The sequence below is a fragment of the Oncorhynchus keta genome, chromosome 19 (genome assembly GCF_023373465.1).
Source record: "Oncorhynchus keta strain PuntledgeMale-10-30-2019 chromosome 19, Oket_V2, whole genome shotgun sequence".
In the NCBI taxonomy this organism is placed as follows: domain Eukaryota; kingdom Metazoa; phylum Chordata; class Actinopteri; order Salmoniformes; family Salmonidae; genus Oncorhynchus; species Oncorhynchus keta.
Genome location: NC_068439.1, coordinates 71,214,356 through 71,238,699, shown reverse-complemented (window position 1 = coordinate 71,238,699; position 24,344 = coordinate 71,214,356). Strand labels below are relative to the sequence as shown.

Sequence of the window (24,344 nt, the reverse complement as noted above, 5' to 3'; positions counted from 1 at the left end):
GTTGTACTGTTCTGAACAGCTGTAGTGTTCTGTAGAGGCTGGTCTGTGGTGTACTGTTCTGAACAGTTGTAGTGTTCTGTAGAGGCTGGCCTGTGTTGTACTGTTCTGAACAGCTGTAGTGTTCTGTAGAGGCTGGTCTGTGTTGTACTGTTCTGAACAGTTGTAGTGTTCTGTAGAGGCTGGTCTGTGTTGTACTGTTCTGAACAGTTGTAGTGTTCTGTAGAGGCTGGTCTGTGTTGTACTGTTCTGAACAGCTGTAGTGTCCTGTAGAGGCTGGTCTGTGTTGTACTGTTCTGAACAGTTGTAGTGTTCTGTAGAGGCTGGTCTGTGTTGTACTGTTCTGAACAGTTGTAGTGTTCTGTAGAGGCTGGCCTGTGTTGTACTGTTCTGAACAGCTGTAGTGTTCTGTAGAGGCTGGTCTGTGCTGTACTGTTCTGAACAGTTGTAGTGTTCTGTAGAGGCTGGTCTGTGTTGTACTGTTCTGAACAGCTGTAGTGTCCTGTAGAGGCTGGTCTGTGTTGTACTGTTCTGAACAGCTGTAGTGTCCTGTAGAGGCTGGTCTGTGCTTATCTGTTCTGAACAGCTGTAGTGTCCTGTAGAGGCTGGTCTGTGTTGTACTGTTCTGAACAGCTGTAGTGTCCTGTAGAGCTGTACTGTTCTGAACAGCTGTAGTGTCCTGTAGAGGCTGGTCTGTGCTGTACTGTTCTGAACAGCTGTAGTGTTCTGTAGAGGCTGGTCTGTGTTGTACTGTTCTGAACAGCTGTAGTGTCCTGTCGAGGCTGGTCTGTGCTGTACTGTTCTGTTCTGAACAGCTGTAGTGTTCTGTAGAGGCTGGCCTGTGCTGTACTGTTCTGAACAGCTGTACTGTTCTGTAGAGGCTGTACTGTTCTGAACAGCTGTAGTGTTCTGTAGAGGCTGGTCTGTCCTGTACTGTTCTGAACAGCTGTAGTGTCCTGTCGAGGCTGGTCTGTGCTGTACTGTTCTGTTCTGAACAGCTGTAGTGTTCTGTAGAGGCTGGCCTGTGCTGTACTGTTCTGAACAGCTGTAGTGTTCTGTAGAGGCTGTTCTGTGCTGTACTGTTCTGAACAGCTGTAGTGTTCTGTAGAGGCTGGTCTGTGCTGTACTGTTCTGAACAGCTGTAGTGTCCTGTAGAAGCTGGCCTGTGTTGTACTGTTCTGAACAGCTGTACTGTTCTGTAGAGGATGGTCTGTGCTGTACTGTTCTGAACAGTTGTAGTGTCCTGTAGAGGCTGGTCTGTGTTGTACTGTTCTGAACAGCTGTAGTGTCCTGTAGAGGCTGGTCTGTGCTTATCTGTTCTGAACAGCTGTAGTGTCCTGTAGAGGCTGGTCTGTGTTGTACTGTTCTGAACAGCTGTAGTGTCCTGTAGAGGCTGGTCTGTGCTGTACTGTTCTGAACAGCTGTAGTGTTCTGTAGAGGCTGGTCTGTGTTGTACTGTTCTGAACAGCTGTAGTGTCCTGTCGAGGCTGGTCTGTGCTGTACTGTTCTGTTCTGAACAGCTGTAGTGTTCTGTAGAGGCTGGCCTGTGCTGTACTGTTCTGAACAGCTGTAGTGTTCTGTAGAGGCTGGTCTGTGCTGTACTGTTCTGAACAGCTGTAGTGTTCTGTAGAGGCTGGCCTGTGCTGTACTGTTCTGAACAGCTGTAGTGTTCTGTAGAGGCTGGTCTGTGCTGTACTGTTCTGAACAGCTGTAGTGTTCTGTAGAGGCTGGTCTGTGCTGTACTGTTCTGAACAGCTGTAGTGTCCTGTAGAAGCTGGCCTGTGTTGTACTGTTCTGAACAGCTGTACTGTTCTGTAGAGGATGGTCTGTGCTGTACTGTTCTGAACAGTTGTAGTGTCCTGTAGAGGCTGGTCTGTGTTGTACTGTTCTGAACAGCTGTAGTGTTCTGTAGAGGCTGGCCTGTGTTGTACTGTTCTGAACAGCTGTAGTGTTCTGTAGAGGCTGGTCTGTGTTGTACTGTTCTGAACAGTTGTAGTGTTCTGTAGAGGCTGGCCTGTGTTGTACTGTTCTGAACAGCTGTAGTGTTCTGTAGAGGCTGGTCTGTGTTGTACTGTTCTGAACAGTTGTAGTGTTCTGTAGAGGCTGGCCTGTGTTGTACTGTTCTGAACAGCTGTAGTGTTCTGTAGAGGCTGGTCTGTGTTGTACTGTTCTGAACAGTTGTAGTGTTCTGTAGAGGCTGGTCTGTGTTGTACTGTTCTGAACAGTTGTAGTGTTCTGTAGAGGCTGGTCTGTGTTGTACTGTTCTGAACAGCTGTAGTGTCCTGTAGAGGCTGGTCTGTGTTGTACTGTTCTGAACAGTTGTAGTGTTCTGTAGAGGCTGGTCTGTGTTGTACTGTTCTGAACAGTTGTAGTGTTCTGTAGAGGCTGGCCTGTGTTGTACTGTTCTGAACAGCTGTAGTGTTCTGTAGAGGCTGGTCTGTGCTGTACTGTTCTGAACAGTTGTAGTGTTCTGTAGAGGCTGGTCTGTGTTGTACTGTTCTGAACAGCTGTAGTGTCCTGTAGAGGCTGGTCTGTGTTGTACTGTTCTGAACAGCTGTAGTGTCCTGTAGAGGCTGGTCTGTGCTTATCTGTTCTGAACAGCTGTAGTGTCCTGTAGAGGCTGGTCTGTGTTGTACTGTTCTGAACAGCTGTAGTGTCCTGTAGAGGCTGGTCTGTGCTGTACTGTTCTGAACAGCTGTAGTGTTCTGTAGAGGCTGGTCTGTGTTGTACTGTTCTGAACAGCTGTAGTGTCCTGTCGAGGCTGGTCTGTGCTGTACTGTTCTGTTCTGAACAGCTGTAGTGTTCTGTAGAGGCTGGCCTGTGCTGTACTGTTCTGAACAGCTGTACTGTTCTGTAGAGGCTGTACTGTTCTGAACAGCTGTAGTGTTCTGTAGAGGCTGGTCTGTCCTGTACTGTTCTGAACAGCTGTAGTGTCCTGTAGAAGCTGGCCTGTGTTGTACTGTTCTGAACAGCTGTACTGTTCTGTAGAGGATGGTCTGTGCTGTACTGTTCTGAACAGTTGTAGTGTCCTGTAGAGGCTGGTCTGTGTTGTACTGTTCTGAACAGCTGTAGTGTTCTGTAGAGGCTGGCCTGTGTTGTACTGTTCTGAACAGCTGTAGTGTTCTGTAGAGGCTGGTCTGTGTTGTACTGTTCTGAACAGCTGTAGTGTCCTGTCGAGGCTGGTCTGTGCTGTACTGTTCTGTTCTGAACAGCTGTAGTGTTCTGTAGAGGCTGGCCTGTGCTGTACTGTTCTGAACAGCTGTACTGTTCTGTAGAGGCTGGTCTGTGCTGTACTGTTCTGAACAGCTGTAGTGTTCTGTAGAGGCTGGTCTGTGCTGTACTGTTCTGAACAGCTGTAGTGTCCTGTAGAAGCTGGCCTGTGTTGTACTGTTCTGAACAGCTGTACTGTTCTGTAGAGGATGGTCTGTGCTGTACTGTTCTGAACAGTTGTAGTGTCCTGTAGAGGCTGGTCTGTGTTGTACTGTTCTGAACAGCTGTAGTGTTCTGTAGAGGCGGGCCTGTGTTGTACTGTTCTGAACAGCTGTAGTGTTCTGTAGAGGCTGGTCTGTGTTGTACTGTTCTGAACAGTTGTAGTGTTCTGTAGAGGCTGGTCTGTGTTGTACTGTTCTGAACAGTTGTAGTGTTCTGTAGAGACTGGCCTGTGTTGTACTGTTCTGAACAGCTGTAGTGTTCTGTAGAGGCTGGTCTGTGCTGTACTGTTCTGAACAGTTGTAGTGTTCTGTAGAGGCTGGTCTGTGCTGTACTGTTCTGTTCTGAACAGCTGTAGTGTTCTGTAGAGGCTGGCCTGTGCTGTACTGTTCTGAACAGCTGTAGTGTTCTGTAGAGGCTGGTCTGTGCTGTACTGTTCTGAACAGCTGTAGTGTTCTGTAGAGGCTGGTCTGTGCTGTACTGTTCTGAACAGCTGTAGTGTTCTGTAGAGGCTGGTCTGTGTTGTACTGTTCTGAACAGCTGTAGTGTCCTGTAGAGGCTGGTCTGTGCTGTACTGTTCGGAACAGCTGTAGTGTTCTGTAGAGGCTGGTCTGTGTTGTACTGTTCTGAACAGCTGTAGTGTCCTGTAGAGGCTGGTCTGTGCTGTTCTGTTCTGAACAGCTGTAGTGTCCTGTCGAGGCTGGTCTGTGCTGTACTGTTCTGTTCTGAACAGCTGTAGTGTTCTGTAGAGGCTGGCCTGTGCTGTACTGTTCTGAACAGCTGTACTGTTCTGTAGAGGCTGTACTGTTCTGAACAGCTGTAGTGTTCTGTAGAGGCTGGTCTGTCCTGTACTGTTCTGAACAGCTGTAGTGTCCTGTAGAAGCTGGCCTGTGTTGTACTGTTCTGAACAGCTGTACTGTTCTGTAGAGGATGGTCTGTGCTGTACTGTTCTGAACAGTTGTAGTGTCCTGTAGAGGCTGGTCTGTGTTGTACTGTTCTGAACAGCTGTAGTGTTCTGTAGAGGCTGGCCTGTGTTGTACTGTTCTGAACAGCTGTAGTGTTCTGTAGAGGCTGGTCTGTGTTGTACTGTTCTGAACAGCTGTAGTGTCCTGTCGAGGCTGGTCTGTGCTGTACTGTTCTGTTCTGAACAGCTGTAGTGTTCTGTAGAGGCTGGCCTGTGCTGTACTGTTCTGAACAGCTGTAGTGTTCTGTAGAGGCTGGTCTGTGCTGTACTGTTCTGAACAGCTGTAGTGTTCTGTAGAGGCTGGTCTGTGCTGTACTGTTCTGAACAGCTGTAGTGTCCTGTAGAAGCTGGCCTGTGTTGTACTGTTCTGAACAGCTGTACTGTTCTGTAGAGGATGGTCTGTGCTGTACTGTTCTGAACAGTTGTAGTGTCCTGTAGAGGCTGGTCTGTGTTGTACTGTTCTGAACAGCTGTAGTGTTCTGTAGAGGCGGGCCTGTGTTGTACTGTTCTGAACAGCTGTAGTGTTCTGTAGAGGCTGGTCTGTGTTGTACTGTTCTGAACAGTTGTAGTGTTCTGTAGAGGCTGGTCTGTGTTGTACTGTTCTGAACAGTTGTAGTGTTCTGTAGAGACTGGCCTGTGTTGTACTGTTCTGAACAGCTGTAGTGTTCTGTAGAGGCTGGTCTGTGCTGTACTGTTCTGAACAGTTGTAGTGTTCTGTAGAGGCTGGTCTGTGCTGTACTGTTCTGTTCTGAACAGCTGTAGTGTTCTGTAGAGGCTGGCCTGTGCTGTACTGTTCTGAACAGCTGTAGTGTTCTGTAGAGGCTGGTCTGTGCTGTACTGTTCTGAACAGCTGTAGTGTTCTGTAGAGGCTGGTCTGTGCTGTACTGTTCTGAACAGCTGTAGTGTTCTGTAGAGGCTGGTCTGTGTTGTACTGTTCTGAACAGCTGTAGTGTCCTGTAGAGGCTGGTCTGTGCTGTACTGTTCGGAACAGCTGTAGTGTTCTGTAGAGGCTGGTCTGTGTTGTACTGTTCTGAACAGCTGTAGTGTCCTGTAGAGGCTGGTCTGTGCTGTACTGTTCTGAACAGCTGTAGTGTCCTGTAGAGACTGGTCTGTGCTGTACTGTTCTGAACAGTTGTAGTGTCCTGTAGAGGCTGGTCTGTGCTGTACTGTTCTGAACAGCTGTAGTGTTCTGTAGAGGCTGGTCTGTGCTGTACTGTTCTGAACAGCTGTAGTGTTCTGTAGAGGCTGGTCTGTGCTGTACTGTTCTGAACAGCTGTAGTGTTCTGTAGAGGCTGGTCTGTGCTGTACTGTTCTGAACAGCTGTAGTGTTCTGTAGAGGCTGGTCTGTGCTGTACTGTTCTGAACAGCTGTAGTGTTCTGTAGAGGCTGGTCTGTGCTGTACTGTTCTGAACAGCTGTAGTGTTCTGTAGAGGCTGGTCTGTGCTGTACTGTTCTGAACAGCTGTAGTGTCCTGTAGAGGCTGGTCTGTGCTGTACTGTTCTGAACAGCTGTAGTGTTCTGTAGAGGCTGGTCTGTGCTGTACTGTTCTGAACAGCTGTAGTGTTCTGTAGAGGCTGGTCTGGTCTGTTCTGCTGTAGTGTTCTGTAGAGGCTGGTCTGTGCTGTACTGTTCTGAACAGCTGTAGTGTTCTGTAGAGGCTGGTCTGTGCTGTACTGTTCTGAACAGCTGTAGTGTCCTGTAGAGGCCGGTCTGTGCTGTACTGTTCTGAACAGCTGTAGTGTTCTGTAGAGGCTGGTCTGTGCTGTACTGTTCTGACCAGTTGTAGTGTTCTGTAGAGGCTGGTCTGTGTTGTACTGTTCTGAACAGCTGTAGTGTTCTGTAGAGGCTGGTCTGTCCTGTACTGTTCTGAACAGCTGTAGTGTTCTGTAGAGGCTGGTCTGTGCTGTACTGTTCTGAACAGCTGTAGTGTCCTATAGAGGCTGGTCTGTGTTGTACTGTTCTGAACAGCTGTAGTGTTCTGTAGAGGCTGGTCTGTGCTGTACTGTTCTGAACAGTTGTAGTGTTCTGTAGAGGCTGGTCTGTGCTGTACTGTTCTGAACAGCTGTAGTGTCCTGTAGAGGCTGGTCTGTGTTGTACTGTTCTGAACAGCTGTAGTGTTCTGTAGAGGCTGGTCTGTGTTGTACTGTTCTGAACAGCTGTAGTGTTCTGTAGAGGCTGGCCTGTGTTGTACTGTTCTGAACAGCTGTAGTGTTCTGTAGAGGCTGGTCTGTGCTGTCCTGTTCTGAACAGCTGTAGTGTTCTGTAGAGGCTGGTCTGTGCTGTACTGTTCTGAACAGCTGTAGTGTTCTGTAGAGGCCGGTCTGTGCTGTACTGTTCTGAACAGCTGTAGTGTCCTATAGAGGCTGGTCTGTGTTGTACTGTTCTGAACAGCTGTAGTGTTCTGTAGAGGCTGGTCTGTGCTGTACTGTTCTGAACAGCTGTAGTGTTCTGTAGAGGCTGGTCTGTGCTGTACTGTTCTGAACAGTTGTAAACTCGTATGTGGAGGGGCAGGGGAAAACCTCTTACTGATATGGGCTCTGCACTTACTTTTTTTTTTTAAACAGTTCACTCTCGAAACCAGCAACTAAGGATGACAGTGTTACTTTCATGACTCCATAACACCTTCAAACGTGCAGATTGAATATTCATGACAAAATAACCTATATGAATTTTTAAACAAGCTGTTGTTATGAAGAACTTCTTTTGATGAACCTTAGAAGAAACACTGTTCATTCAATGAAAAGTTGATGGACGATCAAATTGAAAATCATCAAACCAGTGATGTCATTTGACGGTATTCATTTTCAAAGAAGCACAATAGAAAGATAATAATAATTATATAATAATAATAATAATAATAATAATAATAATTATATAATAATAATAAGAATCTAGGCTGACTAAAAAAGTATATATATACATTTTACTAAGCAAGTCAGTTAAGAACAAATTGTTAATTACAATGACAGCTTACTGGGGAACAGTGGGTTAACTGCCTTGCTCAGGGGTAGAACAACAGATTCAGCCCAGGGATTTGATCCAGCAACCTTCCAGTTACTAGCCCAACACTCTAACCACTAGGCTACCTGCCAACTTGCTCGCAGACGTTCTACCATGAGTGAATGAATAATTCAAATCAAGTCAAATCAAATTTTATTTGTCACATACACATGGTTAGCAGATGTTAATGCGAGTGTAGCGAAATGCTTGTGCTTCTAGTTCCGACAATGCAGTAATAACCAACAAGTAATCTAATTAACAATTCCAAAACTACATTCTTATACACAGTGTAAGGGGATAAAGAATATGTACATAAAGATATATGAATGAGTGATGGTACAGGGCAGCATAGGCAAGATACAGTAGATGGTATCGAGTACAGTATATACATATGAGATGAGTATGTAAACAAAGTGGCATAGTTAAAGTGGCTAGTGATACATGTATTACATAAGGATGCAGTCGATGATATAGAGTACAGTATATACGTATGCATATGAGATGAATAATGTAGGGTATGTAACATTATATAAGGTAGCATTGTTTAAAGTGGCTAGTGATATATTTACATCATTTCCCATCAATTCCCATAATTAAAGTGGCTGGAGTTGAGTCAGTGTCAGTGTCAGTGTGTTGGCAGCAGCCACTCAATGTTAGTGGTGGCTGTTTAACAGTCTGATGGCCTTGAGATAGAAGCTGTTTTTCAGTCTCTCGGTCCCAGCTTTGATGCACCTGTACTGACCTCGCCTTCTGGATGATAGCGGGGTGAACAGGCAGTGGCTCGGGTGGTTGATGTCCTTGATGATCTTTATGGTCTTCCTGTAACATCGGGTGGTGTAGGTGTCCTGGAGGGCAGGTAGTTTGCCCCCGGTGATGCGTTGTGCAGACCTCACTACCCTCTGGAGAGCCTTACGGTTGTGGGCGGAGCAGTTGCCGTACCAGGCGGTGATACAGCCCGCCAGGATGCTCTCGATTGTGCATCTGTAGAAGTTTGCATCTGTAGAAGAGTGCTTCTGGTGGCAAGCCGAATTTCTTCAGCCTCCTGAGGTTGAAGAGGTGTAGCTGCGCCTTCTTCACGATGCTGTCTGTGTGAGTGGACCAATTCAGTTTGTCTGTGATGTGTATGCCGAGGAACTTAAAACTTGCTACCCTCTCCACTACTGTTCCATCGATGTGGATAGGGGGGTGTTCCCTCTGCTGTTTCCTGAAGTCCACAATCATCTCCTTAGTTTTGTTGACGTTGAGTGTGAGGTTATTTTCCTGACACCACACTCCGAGGGCCCTCACCTCCTCCCTGTAGGCCGTCTCGTCGTTGTTGGTAATCAAGCCTACCACTGTTGTGTCGTCCGCAAACTTGATGATTGAGTTGGAGGCGTGCGTGGCCACGCAGTCGTGGGTGAACAGGGAGTACAGGAGAGGGCTCAGAACGCACCCTTGTGGGGCCCCAGTGTTGAGGATCAGCGGGGTGGAGATGTTGTTGCCTACCCTCACCACCTGGGGGCGGCCCGTCAGGAAGTCCAGTACCCAGTTGCACAGGGCGGGGTCGAGACCCAGGGTCTCGAGTTTGATGACGAGCTTGGAGGGTACTATGGTGTTGAATGCCGAGCTGTAGTCGATGAACAGCATTCTCACATAGGTATTCCTCTTGTCCAGATGGGTTAGGGCAGCGTGCAGTGTGGTTGAGATTGCATCGTCTGTGGACCTATTTTAGAAGACCGCCTCGTTTCCCTCTTTTTCGGAGTCGTTTTTTTGGGTCGCTGCATGGGATCCATTCCGTTGTCCAGTTTGTAAGGCAGAACACAGGATCCGCATCGCGAAAAACATATTCTTGGTCGTACTGATGGTGAGTTGACGCTGATCTTATATTCAGTAGTTCTTCTCGACTGTATGTAATGAAACCTAAGATGACCTGGGGTACTAATGTAAGAAATAACACATAAAAAAAACAAAAAACTGCATAGTTTCCTAGGAACGTGAAGCGAGGCGGCCATCTCTGTCGGCGCCAGAAGCAATAATTATTACAGTATTACTGATCTTATAACCGTCTGTGTTCCAGGTCACCTGTGCCAGACGTCATGACGACGGGCCCGTCTGCACGGTACCGTCCCACCTGGGACCTGGCCCTGGACCCCCTGATGTCCTGCAAGCTGTGCCTTGGGGACTTCCCCCGTGAGCAGATGACCACCATCAGCCAGTGCCAATGTGTCTTCTGCAGCCTGGTCAGTAGGTACAGCCAACACACCTGAATAGGTCCTGTTCATTAGGCACCAAACAGAAGAAAACAGATGGAATCACACACTTCACTAAGCACATATCTATTTAATAATAATAATAATAATATATGCCATTTAGCAGACGCTTTTATCCAAAGCGACTTACAGTCATGTGTGCATACATTCTACGTATGGGTGGTCCCGGGAATCGAACCCACTACCCTGGCGTTACCAGCGCCATGCTCTACCAACTGAGCTACAGAAGGACCACGTCAGTAGCACACCTCTTTTGAGGTGTGGAGGAAAGAGCATTTTTACATTATGAATCAGATAGAGGCCATGGCTGTATTAAGACTGGGCTGTGTTAATTAAGTATCAAACAGAAGAAAACGGAGTGAAACAGTGAGGAACTACCTGAACTTGTCTAATAGGAAACACACGTTTTCGTGTTCTGTTACAAAACATTTTGTTACCGTGTGCCTTAATGATAAGACGGAAAGTGAAAATGAATGTTTTTTTATTGGATACTTCTAGGTAGTCCCTCCCCGTTTAAGTCTGTTTTCTTCCACTTGGTGCCTAATGAAATCAACCCAGTCTTAATGGATCCTGATATAGCCATGTACTCTGATTGTGCACTTTCTTCTAGTACCCCTACAAGTGTGCTGACTTAAGTAGAGCTGCAGTTAGTGAAGAGTGTGATTGAGAACAGGACAGCACTCAGCAGTGCTGAACGTACCGTACTTCAGAGCTCTGGTCAAAAGTCGTGCAGTATAAAATGAATAGGGTACCATTTGAAACACAGGACCTATTCTGATGAGGAGGAGCAGCTTGGACTGTGTTGATGTAACTGTTCTTGTTCCTCCTAAGGGAGAGTGTGACTTGTTAAGAGTGGATGTCAACATTATGTAATGTCTGCCTGCCTGTATCATCATGTAGGAAGACTAGAGGATACTAGAGAACTGGGATAAGTCTAGTCCTGTTCTGTCCTGTCCTTTTCCGACCTGTTCTGTCCTGTGCTTTCATGTCCTGTCCTTTACTGTCCTGCCCTGTTCTGTCCTGTTCTGCACTGTCCTGTTCTACACTGTCCTGTCCTGTTCTACACTGTTCTGTTCTGTCCTGTCCTGTTCTTTCCTGTACTGTTCTGTCCTGTCCTGTTCTACACTGTCCTGTTCTGCACTGTCCTGTTCTACACTGTTCTGTTCTGTCCTGTCCTGTTCTTTCCTGTACTGTTCTGTCCTGTCCTGTTCTGCACTGTCCTGTTCTACACTGTCCTGTCCTGTTCTACACTGTTCTGTTCTGTTCTGTCCTGTCCTGTCCTGTCCTGTTCTTTCCTGTACTGTTCTGTCCTGTTCTGTCCTGTCCTGTCCTGTTCTTTCCTGTACTGTTCTGTTCTGTCCTGTCCTGTTCTACACTGTTCTGTTCTGTCCTGTCCTGTTCTTTCCTGTACTGTTCTTTCCTGTACTGTTCTGTCCTGTCCTGTTCTACACTGTTCTGTTCTGTCCTGTCCTGTTCTACACTGTTCTGTTCTGTCCTGTCCTGTTCTTTCCTGTACTGTTCTGTCCTGTCCTGTTCTACACTGTCCTGTCCTGTTCTACACTGTTCTGTTCTGTCCTGTCCTGTTCTGTTCTGTCCTGTCCTGTTCTACACTGTTCTGTCCTGTCCTGTTCTTTCCTGTACTGTTCTGTCCTGTTCTACACTGTTCTGTTCTGTCCTGTCCTGTTCTACACTGTTCTGTCCTGTAATGTTCTATACTGTTCTGTTCTGTCCTATCCTGTTCTTTCCTGTCCTGTCCTGTAATGTTCTACACTGTTCTGTTCTGTCCTGTCCTGTTCTGTTCTGTCCTGTCCTTTTCCGACCTGTTCTGTCCTGTGCTTTCATGTCCTGTCCTTTACTGTCCTGCCCTGTTCTGTCCTGTTCTTTCCTGTACTGTTCTGTCCTGTCCTGTTCTTTCCTGTACTGTTCTGTCCTGCCCTGTCCCATTCTGTTCTGTCCTGTCCTGTTCTTTCCTGTACTGTACTGTCCTGTCCTGTTCTTTCCTGTACTGTTCTGTCCTGCCCTGTCCCATTCTGTTCTGTCCTGTCCTGTACTGTCCTGTCCTGTTCTTTCCTGTACTGTTCTGTCCTGTCCTGTCCCATTCTGTTCTGTCCTGTCCCATTCTGTTCTGTCCTGTCCCATTCTGTTCTGTCCTGTCCTGTCCCATTCTGTTCTGTTCTGTCCCATTCTGTTCTGTCCTGTCCTGTACTGTTCTGTCCTGTACTGTTCTGTCCTGTCCTGTCCTGTCCCATTCTGTTCTGTTCTGTCCTGTACTGTTCTGTCCTGTCCTGTCCTGTCCCATTCTGTTCTGTTCTGTCCTGTACTGTTCTGTCCTGTCCTGTCCCATTCTGTTCTGTCCTGTCCTGTACTGTTCTGTCCTGTACTGTTCTGTCTTGCTCTGCTCAAAAGTAGTGCACTTTATTGGAGATGAGGTGCAATTTGGGACACACACACTATCCATTGTATTTTTGTAATCAAGTTTAATTCCTCTGCTTCTCCCTTGCAGTGCCTGCAGCAGTATGTTGAACTTCTGATCAAAGAGGGCCTCGAAACCACTATTAGCTGCCCAGACTCTGCCTGCCCAAAACAAGGTCACCTGCTAGAGAATGAGGTATAGTAAAGTAGTTCTACCAGGCTTCCAATTGAACTCACTGAGCCCGTCCCAAATGGCACCCTATTCCCTATGTAGTGCACTAGTGTTGATCAGGGCCTATAAGTAGGGAATAGGGTGCCATTTGATACACTGTCACTGAGATCTCCAAGTACTGTAGCTATTTGTCTCTATTCCCATTGAACCTGGATGCGTCTTCAACAGGTCAAGAGTGCAACAAGCAGGGTGATGAGAGACCCATATCTGTGTATGTCTCTACGTATGTCTCTGTCTTGCAGATTGAATGCATGGTGGCAGCAGGGAGCATGCAGAGGTACAGGAGGCTGCAGTTTGAGAGAGGTACGTACAGGCAACTTCCTTGACCTCTAACCCCTGACAGGTGACTCATGACCATTCACAAGCTGTGGTAGTAGAGAGAGCTAGTTATCAATGTGACTCCCTCCCGCTCTCCTCCACTGTAGACCTATCTTAACCTCTCAAAACATTATCTAAGACTCACAGAGAGAAGACTGAGAGTGGACACAGGACAGGTCACAGCCCTGATCACTGACACAGTAACCCTGACACTGACCATACAGGCTGTAGGAGTAGAGAAAAGGGAGACACTGGACTGTTTATTCAGTAATGTGTCTTCTTTCTCCTCTACTTTTAGACCTATCTTAGCCTCTGTTCAGATGACATAAGGCTCTCCGACAGAGCCGAAGGCTGAGAGCTTTTGCTCTCCATCTTAAACTAATCAAATTCAGTTTCATTGGAGTTGCGTAGGATTTAATTGGAAACCCCTTCAGATAAACAATCCCAAGACATCTGGCTCATGGATAATGGTAGATGAGAACTTTTTAGTGGATGCACACACACACACACACACACACACACACACACACACACACACACACACACACACACACACACACACACACACACACACACACACACACACACACACACACACACACACACACACACACACACACACACACACACACACAGCAGTTGTTGTTAAATGTTCTGTACTGGATGTGTTAGGCTTTTATTTTTTACTCCTGTCCACAGAAGAGTTCAAGAAGATTAGCATAATTGTGATGAGAGGGAGATCAAGCCAGGACACGGAATCATACTGTATTTCAGAATAGCTTTTATTGAGATGCCAAAGATGGAGAAGTGGAAATGGCTTCAGAACCTGTGCTGGTAGCCTTGTTCTACATGTTTCTCTATTGGGTGTGCCGTTCCCACATGTTTCCTGTGGAGGTATGAGGTACCAGGCATAGAAATACAATGAATAGTACGTGATTCCCCATTTTAAGTCAACGTTCCGTGATGGGTAGACCGGCGGCCATATTGACTGTACCATGAAGTCTGTTTCTGTGGTATCAGATAGCTCTGTCCATTTGTGATAGGAGGATAACAGTGGAAAATGGGCTGAAACAGGGAAGGACTACCTGAACTCATCCAATACAATGTTAGTTTTCCACTGCAAAACGTTTTGTTACAATGTCCTTTAATGAATAGGACCCTGGCCATGTGTGTCTTCCACAGAGGTGCTGCTGGACCCGTGTCGAACCTGGTGCCCGTCCTCATCATGCCAGGCAGTGTGCCAACTGAAGGAGGGGGAAGTGGCACTACCACAGCTGGTCCAGTGCTCGGTGTGCAGGCTGGAGTTCTGCTCAGCCTGCCAGGCCAGCTGGCATAAAGGACAGGCCTGCCAGGACAACATGCCCATCATCACCTTCCTACCCGGGGAGACCAGGTAGGCTACAACATTACTACTACTGCCATTACAAACACAACTACAACACTATAACACATCTACTACTACTACTACTACTACAACTACTACTCTACTACTACAGCTACTACAATACAGCTAATACTACAACATGCCTAGTACTACTACACACATACTACAACTATCACTACTACAACAAAACAGCTACTACTACCACTACTAATACAATACACCTACTACTACTACAACACACCTACTACACACATACTAATACTACTACTACAACAACGCAGGTACTACTACTACACATATACTACTAGTACTACTACTACTGTCACTACTACAACAATACAGCTACTACTACAACTACTAATACAATACACCTACTACTACTACTACTACCACTAATACTACAACACATCTACTATTACTACTACTACTACTACTATTACTACTACTACTACTACTACTACCGCTACTACTACAACACATTTACTACAACTACTGCTGCTACTACTACACACCTACTACTAGTACCACTACTACTACAACAACACATCTACTATTACACACATACTACTACTAACTACTACTATCATTGCAATACACTACAATACAGCTCATACTACTACTACTACAACAACAACACACCTAGTACTACAACACATGTACTACTACAACTATTACTACAAAACACATACTACTGCTACCACTACTATGACTACTACTACTACCACCACTACTACTACTACAACACATTTACTACTACTACTACAACAACACATTTACTACTACTACTACTACCTCTACTACAACACATTTACTACTACTATTAATACTTCTACTACTACTACTACCACTACTACTACCACAACACATTTACTACTACTATTACTACTATTACTATTACTGCTACTACTACTACTACAACACATTTACTACTATTATTACTACGATTACTACTACTACTACTACCACTACTATTACTACTACTACTACGACTATTACTACCACTACTACTAGTACAACATATTTACTCCTACTATTACTACTACTAATACCACTACTGCAACACATTTACTACTACTACTACTACTACTACACATTTAGTACTACTACTACTACTTCTATTACTACACATGTATTACTACTAGTACTACTACTACTACTACTACACATTTACTACTACTACCATTACTACTACAACACACCTACCACTACTACTACAAAACACCTACGTACTTCTACTACTATGACACACCTTCTACTACTACTGCAACACATGTACTACTACTGCTACTACTACTGCTACTACTACTACTCGCCTACTGTACCCTGGACCAGGGTAGGGTTCAGTAGGAAGGAACCGGTTTGAAACATTGTAAAATGGCAAGGTTCTATTTCAACGTGTCCAATGAGTTCACAGACAATATGAACACAACAAGGCCCAACACAGAGTCAATGATGGAGTGATGTTTAGCTGTTAGTATCACTCGTATTATCCTTGACAGTGCAGTATGTACTGGTCTATATATGTCCTGTCCCCTGATGATTATTGTCTTCCAGTTCCTTCTACAAGAGCGACGATGAAGATGCACCCATCAAGTGCTGTCCCAAGTGTAAGGTGTACATCGAGAGGGACGAGGGCTGTGCTCAGATGATGTGCAAGAACTGTAAGCACGCCTTCTGCTGGTACTGTCTGGAGTCTCTGGACGTGAGTAGAAGCCATAAACACTGAACACATACACAACCTTCTGCTGCTACTGCCTGGGCCTGCCATAGAGATACAGTCTAATACTCTAATACTTAGTAGTGTTCTATTGAATTGTGTGGAACCTGCACACAGTGACCAGAGCTTGTAAAACTCGTGATGCCACTGCCACAGTTTATTAGGTACACACCAACCCATTCACAAAAATAGTTTGCTCCTACAGTGAGTCACGTGACCTTGGCTTGCTATATAAAGCAGTCAGATAGGCATCGAGGCAAAAAGGACTTTGAGCGTTGGTATGACTGTCGGTGCCCGGTGCGCCGCTTCCAGTATCTCAGAAACGGACGGCCTCCTGGGCTTTTCACACACAACACTGTCTAAGGTTTACAGAGAATAGTGCAACAAACAAAAAACATCCAGTCAGCAGCAGTCCTGTGGGCAAAAACAGCTTACTGATGAGAGAGGTTGAAAGAGAATGGCAAGAATCCCGCAAGCTAACAGGCGGGCCACAAACAGGCAAATAACAGTGCATTACAACAGTGGTGTGCAGAACGGCATCTGGGAATGCAGATGTAGGGCTGTAGGGATACCGGGCAACGGGAGGAGACGGCAGGACTTAGAGAACCGATCCACAATCACCAGAACCGTGGTGTTCCCCTGAGACGGGGGAAGATCGGTCAGGAAATGTACGGATAGATGAGACCATGGCCGTTGTGGAACGGGGAGGGGTTGTAACTTCCCTCTAGGAAGGTGCCTAGGAGCCTTACTCTGGGCGCATACCCAACAGGAGGAGACATAAATCTTAACGTCCCTAACCAAGGTAGGCCACCAATACCTCCCCCGAAGGCTCCCCACTGTCCTCCTCACCCCAGGGTGACCCGAGGAGGGTAGGACGTGAGCCCACCGAATCATTTGGTCCCGAACACCATGCGGCACGTACCTTCGCCCCGCCGGACACTGAGGAGGCGCGGGTTCAGCCCGTAACGCCCGTTCGATGTCCGAGTCCACCTCCCATACCACTGGTGCTATCAGCCTTGAGGAGGGAAGGATGGGAGTAGGTTCAGTGGACCTATCCTCCGTGTCGTAAAGGCGGGACAGTGCGTCCACCTTCACGTTCTGGGAGCCCGGTCTATACGATAACGTGAACCGGAATCAGGTGAAAAATATGGCCCACCTTCCCTGACGTGGGTTAAGTCTCCTAGCTGCCCGAATATACTCCAGATTTTGGTGGTCGGTCCAGATGAGAAAGGGGTGCTTAGCCCCCTCAAGCCAGTGTCTTCACACCTTCAGAGCCCTGACCACCGCTAACAACTCCCGGTCCCCCACTGAGCTTCCTCGAGAAGAAAGCGCAGGGGCGGAGTTTTGGTGGCGTACCCGAGCGCTGTGATAGCACGGCACCCACCCCCGTCACCGGCTAGTAGGCCGGTGACGAGGACCGCCGAGCACCGCCCGAACAGGCAGGGGAGCCAACTTCGGCGGAAGTCGTGACAATTCAGTCATTGTTAGTTTTACACCTAAGACATGACTCTGCCATTGTGCTGTAGAATTTGTGAATTTTGTCTCTCTCAGTTTATACTGGATTAAACATAAATTGTAATTAATTGTAATTCTATTCATTATTTTCTAACACTCCCTTCATCTTGTGCCAATATTATAGTTAAGGTTTTTTATCACAAGAGTATCTGTTTCTGACTCAAATAGGATTCCATCAACATTGCTCTGATGTCCAAACGCTTTCAGCTTCATTTTCTCATTCTGTCATGGAAATAATTATATTTAGGCAATTACCATGTCATTTACGGTTTCTTTGATTTTAGATTTCCACGTGGGTCAATTTATCGGTGAATTCTGAATGTATAATTCAATAGATAACATTTTGAACATAAAATATCAAAACAAGTCTAATCTTAGTGTGTCTTATCAAAACGTACATATGATCTGGGCCAGTGTCCATCTTTCTAGTGGGCCTGCCCCCACATTTAACCCTGCCTTTTAAAACATTTCATCCAGGCTTTAACCCTGATAGTGATTCTTTCTCTCTCTCCAGGACGACTTCCTCCTGATCCACTACGATAAAGGGCCATGCAGAAACAAACTGGGCCACTCCAGAGCTTCAGTGATCTGGCACCGGACACAGGTACTGTATTGTAAAAACTAGGCATTAGTTGGCTTTAGCTCAGCGAGCTAACAATCGTCTGGCATGCTGGAGTTCCGGGTTCGAACCCAGTCAGTCACACAGGTTAGCTATGACAGCAGTATCTACAGTTGGAAGTCGGAGGTTTACATACATTCTTCCAACAATTGTTTACAGACAGATTATTTCACTTAATATCACTGTATCACAATTCCAGTGGGTCAGAAATGTACATACACTAAGTTGACTGTCCTTTTAAACAGCTTGGAAAATTCCAGAAAATTATGTCATGGCTTTAGAAGCTTCTGATAGGCTAACTGACATCATTTGAGACATTTGAGACAATTGGAGGTGGACCTGTAGATGTATTTCAAGGCCTACCTTCAGACAGCAAAGGACCTTGTGAAGATGCTGGAGGAAACAGGTACAAAATTATCTATATCCACAGTAAAACGAGTCCTATATCGACATAACCTGAAATGCTGCTCAGAAAGGAAGAAGCCACTGCTCCAAAACCGGCATAAAAAAACAGACTACGGTTTGCAACTGCACATGGGGACAAAGATCGTTCTTTTTGAAGAAATGTCCTCTGGTCTGATGAAACAAAAATATAACTGTTTGGCCATAATGTTTGGAGGAAAAAGGGGGAGACTTGCAAGTCGAAGAACACCATCCCAACCGTGAAGCACGGGGGTGACTGCATCATTTTGTGGGGGTGCTTTGCTGCAGGAGGGACTGGTGTACTTCACAACATAGATGGCATCATGAGGAAGGAACATTATGTGGATATATTGAAGCAACATCTCAAGACATCAGTCAGGAAGTTAAAACTTGGTGGCAAATGTGTCTTCCAAATGGACAATGACCCCAAGCATACTTCCAAAGTTGTGGCAAAATGGCTTAAGGACAACAAAGTCAAGGTATTGGAGTGGTCATCACAAAGCCCTGACCTCAATCCTATAGAAAATTTGTGGGCAGAACTGAAAAAGTGTGTGCGAGCAAGGAGGCCTACAAACCTGACTCAGTTACACCAGCTCTGACAGGAGGAATGGGCCAAAATTCACCCAACTTATTGTGGGAAGCTTGTGGAAGACTACCCAAAACGTTAGACCCACGTTAAACAATTTAAAGGCAATGCTACTACTAATATTCTGACATTTCACATTCTTAAAATAAAGTGATGATCCTAACTGACCTAAGACAATTTTAAGTGTATTTGGCTAAGGTGAATGTAAGCTTCCGACTTCAACTGTATGTAGACCAATCCCCCACCTGCCTGTCTAGTTACAGGTCCTTGTTTTCATACTATCCACCTGTCACTGTGGAAGGAGGTCTTGGAGGAGGTCTAAGACAAAAAAAAATGTGTTTGAATGTGTCTGGCCACACTAGTTCCTCTGTAGGTCTTATGTAGGTTTAACACCTAACTGCTTCATCAATATTTAAAAGGTGTTGTTGAAAGCTCTTATCCCATTAGACCCAACACTTAACACTACCAACACAATGATTTTTATAACAGCATGTTGCCTGTTTATCATCAAGGACACTATAAGTGATGTATATATCTGTATATTCACTGTCAGAAACCACAGGAGGTTGGTGGCACCTTATTTGGGGGGCTCGTGGTATTAGCTGTAGCGGAATCGGTGGAATGATATAAAATACATTAAACACATGGTTTCCATGTGTTTGATGTCATTCCATTCACTCCGTTCCAGCCATTATTATGAGCCGTCCTCTCCTAAGAAGCCTCCACTATCAGAAACACTGTATGTTTGCCAATCCTGTCTGTCACAATGTAGATTTATATTTGAGGAACTACTGCCACCTTGTGGATATTCAGTGTACTACTTCATGGGCAAGTGAAAGATTTAATAATGTTGTGTTGATGCATCATTGTACTACTTACTGTACATTACATCCCTCCAGTGTCTATGTGATGTCTGGGTTAAAACAAGCACCTCATGAATCCCATGTTACAACTGGTGACGTTAAAAGGGCTTAGATACATTTGGTTGATTGTTAATGTGTGTATGTTGTAAAATCATTCACTTCCACTTGCGCTCTCTCTCTTTCTCTCTCGCTCTCTCTGGCTCTCTCTCACTCTCTCTCTCGCTAGTGTCTCTCTCTCGCTCTCTTTCTCTCTTTCTCGCTCTCTCGCTAGTGGCTCTCTATCACGCTCTCTCTCTCTCTCTCTCTCTCTCTCTCTCTCTCTCTCTCTCTCTCTCTCTCTCTCTCTCTCTCTCTCTCTCTCGCTACTGGCTCTCTCTCTCACTCTCGCTCTCTCTCACTCTCTCTCGCTAGTGGCTCTCTATCACGCTCTCTCTCTCTCTCTCTCTCTCTCTCTCTCTCTCTCTCTCGCTACTGGCTCTCTCTCCCTCTCTCTCTCTCTAGTGTCTCTCTCTCGCTCTCTTTCTCTCTTTCTCGCTCTCTCGCTAGTGGCTCTCTATCACGCTCTCTCTCTCTCTCTCTCTCTCTCTCTCTCTCTCTCTCTCTCTCTCTCTCTCTCTCTCTCTCTCTCTCTCTCTCTCTCTACTGGCTCTCTCTCACTCTCGCTCTCTCTCACTCTCTCTCGCTAGTGGCTCTCTATCACTCTCTCTCTCTCTCTCTCTCTCTCTCTCTCTCTCGCTACTGGCTCTCTCTCCCTCTCTCTCTCTCGCTAGTGTCTCTCTCTCGCTCTCTTTCTCTCTTTCTCGCTCTCTCGCTAGTGGCTCTCTATCACTCTCTCTCTCTCTCTCTCTCTCTCTCTCTCTCTCTCTCTCTCTCTCTCTCTCTCGCTAGTGGCTCTCTATCACTCTCTCTCTCTCTCTCTCTCTCTCTCTCTCTCGCTACTGGCTCTCTCTCCCTCTCTCTCTCTCACTACTGGCTCTCTCTCTCTCTCTCTCTCTCTCTCTCTCTCTCTCTCTCTCTCTCTCTCTCTCTCGCTAGTGGCTCTCTATCACTCTCTCTCTCTCTCTCTCTCTCTCTCTCTCTCTCTCTCTCTCGCTACTGGCTCTCTCTCCCTCTCTCTCTCTCGCTACTGGCTCTCTCTCTCTCTCTCTCTCTCTCTCTCTCTCTCGCTAGTGGCTCTCTATCTCTCTCTCTCTCTCTCTCTCTCTCTCTCTCTCTCTCTCGCTAGTGGCTCTCTATCACTCTCTCTCTCTCTCTCTCTCTCTCTCGCTACTGGCTCTCTCTCTCTCTCTCTCTCTCTCTCTCTCTCTCTCTCTCTCTCTCTCTCTCTCTCTCTCTCTCTCTCTCTCTCTCTCTCTCTCTCTCTCTCTCTCTCTCTCTCTCTCTCTCTCTCTCTCTCTCTCTCTCTCTCTCTCTCTCTCTCTCTCTTTCTCCCTCTCTTTCTCTCTCCAGGTGGTGGGGATATTTGCTGGCTTCGGTCTGCTCCTACTGGTGGCTTCTCCCTTCCTTCTCCTAGCCACACCCTTTGTTCTGTGCTGCAAATGTAAATGCAGTAAAGGAGATGACGATCCTCTGCCTACCTAACCAACCCTGCCCTGGACACAGGGTCAGGTCAGCTCACCTGACAGACAGGGGCACCAGGCCTGTTGATGGACAGGGTGTTTGGTGTTTGGTTAGTCATCCACTCCTTACAGCGTTTTAATCCCGCACACCAGCCCAGAGGACTCTTAGAGATTGATGGGTTTGTCACTGGGGCAGCACAGTGCAAGTGGAAGAGGAACATTGACTTTGGGCGGAGCCAGCAAATTGGGTTGTGGGGACACTCTAAACAGTGTAGTTTTGATGTGATGTGTTAAGAAGGACTGGGCCTGCAGAGGCGAGGAGGACAGAACCACCAGTCAGTGTTGGGCTGGGTTGGTTGTTGCTTCAGAGGTCAATCTGGGATTGGTGGTTATAGCTCTGTCTATGTGTGTGTTTGGGGGACTGCAAATATAATGTAGGTATATTTGGAGGGAGCAGCCTTGGCTATCAGCCACGGAATGTGGAAGTGTCTCCTATAAGGGTAGATACTGTGTCCCAAGTGACAACGTATTCCCTATATAGTGCACTATTTCTGACCAGGACCCATAAGGCTCTGGTTAAAAGTATTGCACTATTTAGGGAATATTTACTTACCAACCGGTTCTCCCCCTTCAGCTCTTAAGCTTTGTATAAGAACACAAACAATATCAAGGAACTCATCAGAGAAAACCATTTCAGATTATCCGTTTGTATCATGTAAATCTCTGAGGATTCACAACGTCCCTCAAATATATTTTGAACGTTTTGTTTTCTATTATAGACTTGCTGGGAAAGATTTGTCAGATAAAAGATGAGTCTATTGTTCAACATAACCTACAGGATGCATGTCTAGTATATGCTTGAGGATGTTATATAATCTCCTCAGATTATAAGGAGTCAATTTTACCACCATCTTGAATTTACTGCCCGTTCTCCCGAAGAAAAATATGTGTAAATGTGCAAACTTCCTTTGCAACTTATTTACCATAGAATAATTTGCTAGAATCGAGAGTGAATGGTATAACATTGATCTTTCAGTATTTCTATCAACACAGTGGAATAAACAGCATACAGGCCGCCCAGATGTAGCAAGCAGGGTTGGAGTCGATTTCATTTCAGTTAAATCAATTCAGGAAGATAAATGAAATTCCAATTTCAATTTTCCTCATTGCTTCTTTATGAGAAATATTTGGAATTGGAATTTCAGTTTACTGAATGAAAAGGAATTGACCCCAACCCTGGTCGCAAGTGCTAATGTCCACTGAATAACCCATTCTGTAGCAGCTCAACCTACTTCTGTTATATTTACTAGCCATGAAACCCCTTTACCCTTTAATGAGTTAAACTAACCATCTTATATGAGACAAAGCACTTGAGTTGAGGTAGCCAAGGTGCCACAAAATGTCTTTCAAATCTACTTTGATATGAGTGTGATTGATTCACACTCCCTTTTTACCAAAATGCTCTTATTTGATATTGTACAATTCTGAACACTACTGTTATTTATCCTACAATTTGTCACATGTACTACTAGCATTCTCCTGTTACGCTCCACACCAATTATGTTGAGAAAGACTTCTTTGCTTGCGTGTTGTATTTTTGTGGATAGAAAAATATCAGAATAGTAGCTTTAATTAAAATAATTCTGTGACACAATGACAATGGTGTACATTCTGGGTTTTAAAAGTGTACAAGTATTCTATCACATAGTTTTTTGTATACGGATATAATCTCACCCCCAGGTTCAAGTGCTATGACAGAGCGAGAGCCAGCAAGTGGACTAGATTAATATGGATGTATTTCCATGATATGATTTAGAATTTTTAAATGTATTGCTTAATTGATCATTTCACGGTATTCTGTCACAAAACCTGACCAATTGAGTCAGACTCCAAATATGGGCTCAACACATCCTGGTCCAGTTTTATAGCAGCAATTGGGTCAATACAGCAGGAGACTTATCTAAGAAATGAGGAGATGTGTGTGTTAGGGGGCGGGATCAGGCTAATAGGCTTATTTATAATTGGTGGTCAAGTTTTTGGAGTCAAATGTAGCCAAAATTATCCTTTAAGATGTCTAGGTCAGGACCACTTGTAGTGTGTGTTCACTTACATTTTAACTTCTTCATTTTGTTGTATTTAGGGGGTTTTATGTTTAAAGAATATTGCATTGCACTCAACTAATTATATTTAAACTGTATGAAGAACATGTTTTTTACTGTAGCATTTCTGCACATGAGTTCTATTATGTTAAATTGATACTTTGGGATTTTGGCAATGAGGCCCTTCATCTACTTCCCCAGAGTCAGATAAACTCGGGAATAGTATTTTTATGTCTATGTGTGCAGTTTGAAAGATGTTGCTATCTAGCGCTAGCGCAATTGCTAACTAGCCTTAACACCATGCATGCTAGCAGATACCATAGACTGCTAGTCATTGCGCTAACGCTAGTTAGCATTGCCAAAATCCCCAAATATCCATTTAAGTTCTTGTTCAGATGTTTACGTACTGTACATTTGTTTGTAACACCACATACTTTAAATAAAAAGCACATTTAGCTTGTTCTGGTAGCAGGTATTCTTGCTTATGTGCTTTGAGTAAATGGAATCAAATTAAATCCAATTTTACCTGTCACTTGCCGAATGCATCAGGTGTTGACTTTACTGTGAAATGCTTATTTACGAGCCATTTTCCAACAATGCAGAGTTTTTAAAAAATCATATTAAATTGCTAAATAAAAAAGGTAAATAGTAATAAAATAACATTAACGAGGTTATATACAAGGAGTACCGGTAATGAGTCAATGTGCAGGGGTACCAGGTATAATATGTAGGTAGGGGTGAAAGTGACTAGTCAATCAGGATAGAATATAAACAGAATAGCAAGGGGAGTATATGGGCCTCCTTTCAGACCCTGGGGATGGTACCAGAGATAATTGTAAAGTAACAAATATGTGTTAAAGATTCTCCCGTCAGAGGAACAGAAAAATGCAGCAATAAAGAATCAAGCACATCATCAATCAATTTGTTATACATCAATCTTGTGCAAGGTGTCTTGCACATCACTAGTAGAAAGTTGTT

At 45.2% G+C, this 24,344-nt stretch overlaps 1 protein-coding gene across 7 annotated transcripts in view; it reads left to right on the top strand.

The window, feature by feature from the left end:
* LOC118381876 (probable E3 ubiquitin-protein ligase RNF144A-A) overlaps positions 1-24,344 on the top strand; it is a 78,311-nt gene that overhangs the window by 43,672 nt on the left and 10,295 nt on the right. For 2 of the 7 annotated variants that reach the window (XM_052471235.1, XM_052471234.1), the window contains exons 2-8: positions 9,447-9,609; positions 12,143-12,247; positions 12,526-12,586; positions 13,784-13,994; positions 15,540-15,687; positions 17,732-17,821; positions 21,158-23,826. In XM_052471235.1, coding sequence (XP_052327195.1) covers positions 9,466-9,609; positions 12,143-12,247; positions 12,526-12,586; positions 13,784-13,994; positions 15,540-15,687; positions 17,732-17,821; positions 21,158-21,289 — 891 coding nt within the window. In that variant the 5' untranslated portion in view covers positions 9,447-9,465 and the 3' untranslated portion in view covers positions 21,290-23,826. Of the gene's footprint in view, positions 1-9,446; positions 9,614-12,142; positions 12,248-12,525; positions 12,587-13,783; positions 13,995-15,539; positions 15,688-17,731; positions 17,822-19,934; positions 20,063-20,209; positions 20,339-20,478; positions 20,664-21,157; positions 23,827-24,344 lie in introns of those variants that run through there. The other 5 variants (XM_052471239.1, XM_052471238.1, XM_052471237.1 and 2 more) reach the window with 5 other exon arrangements.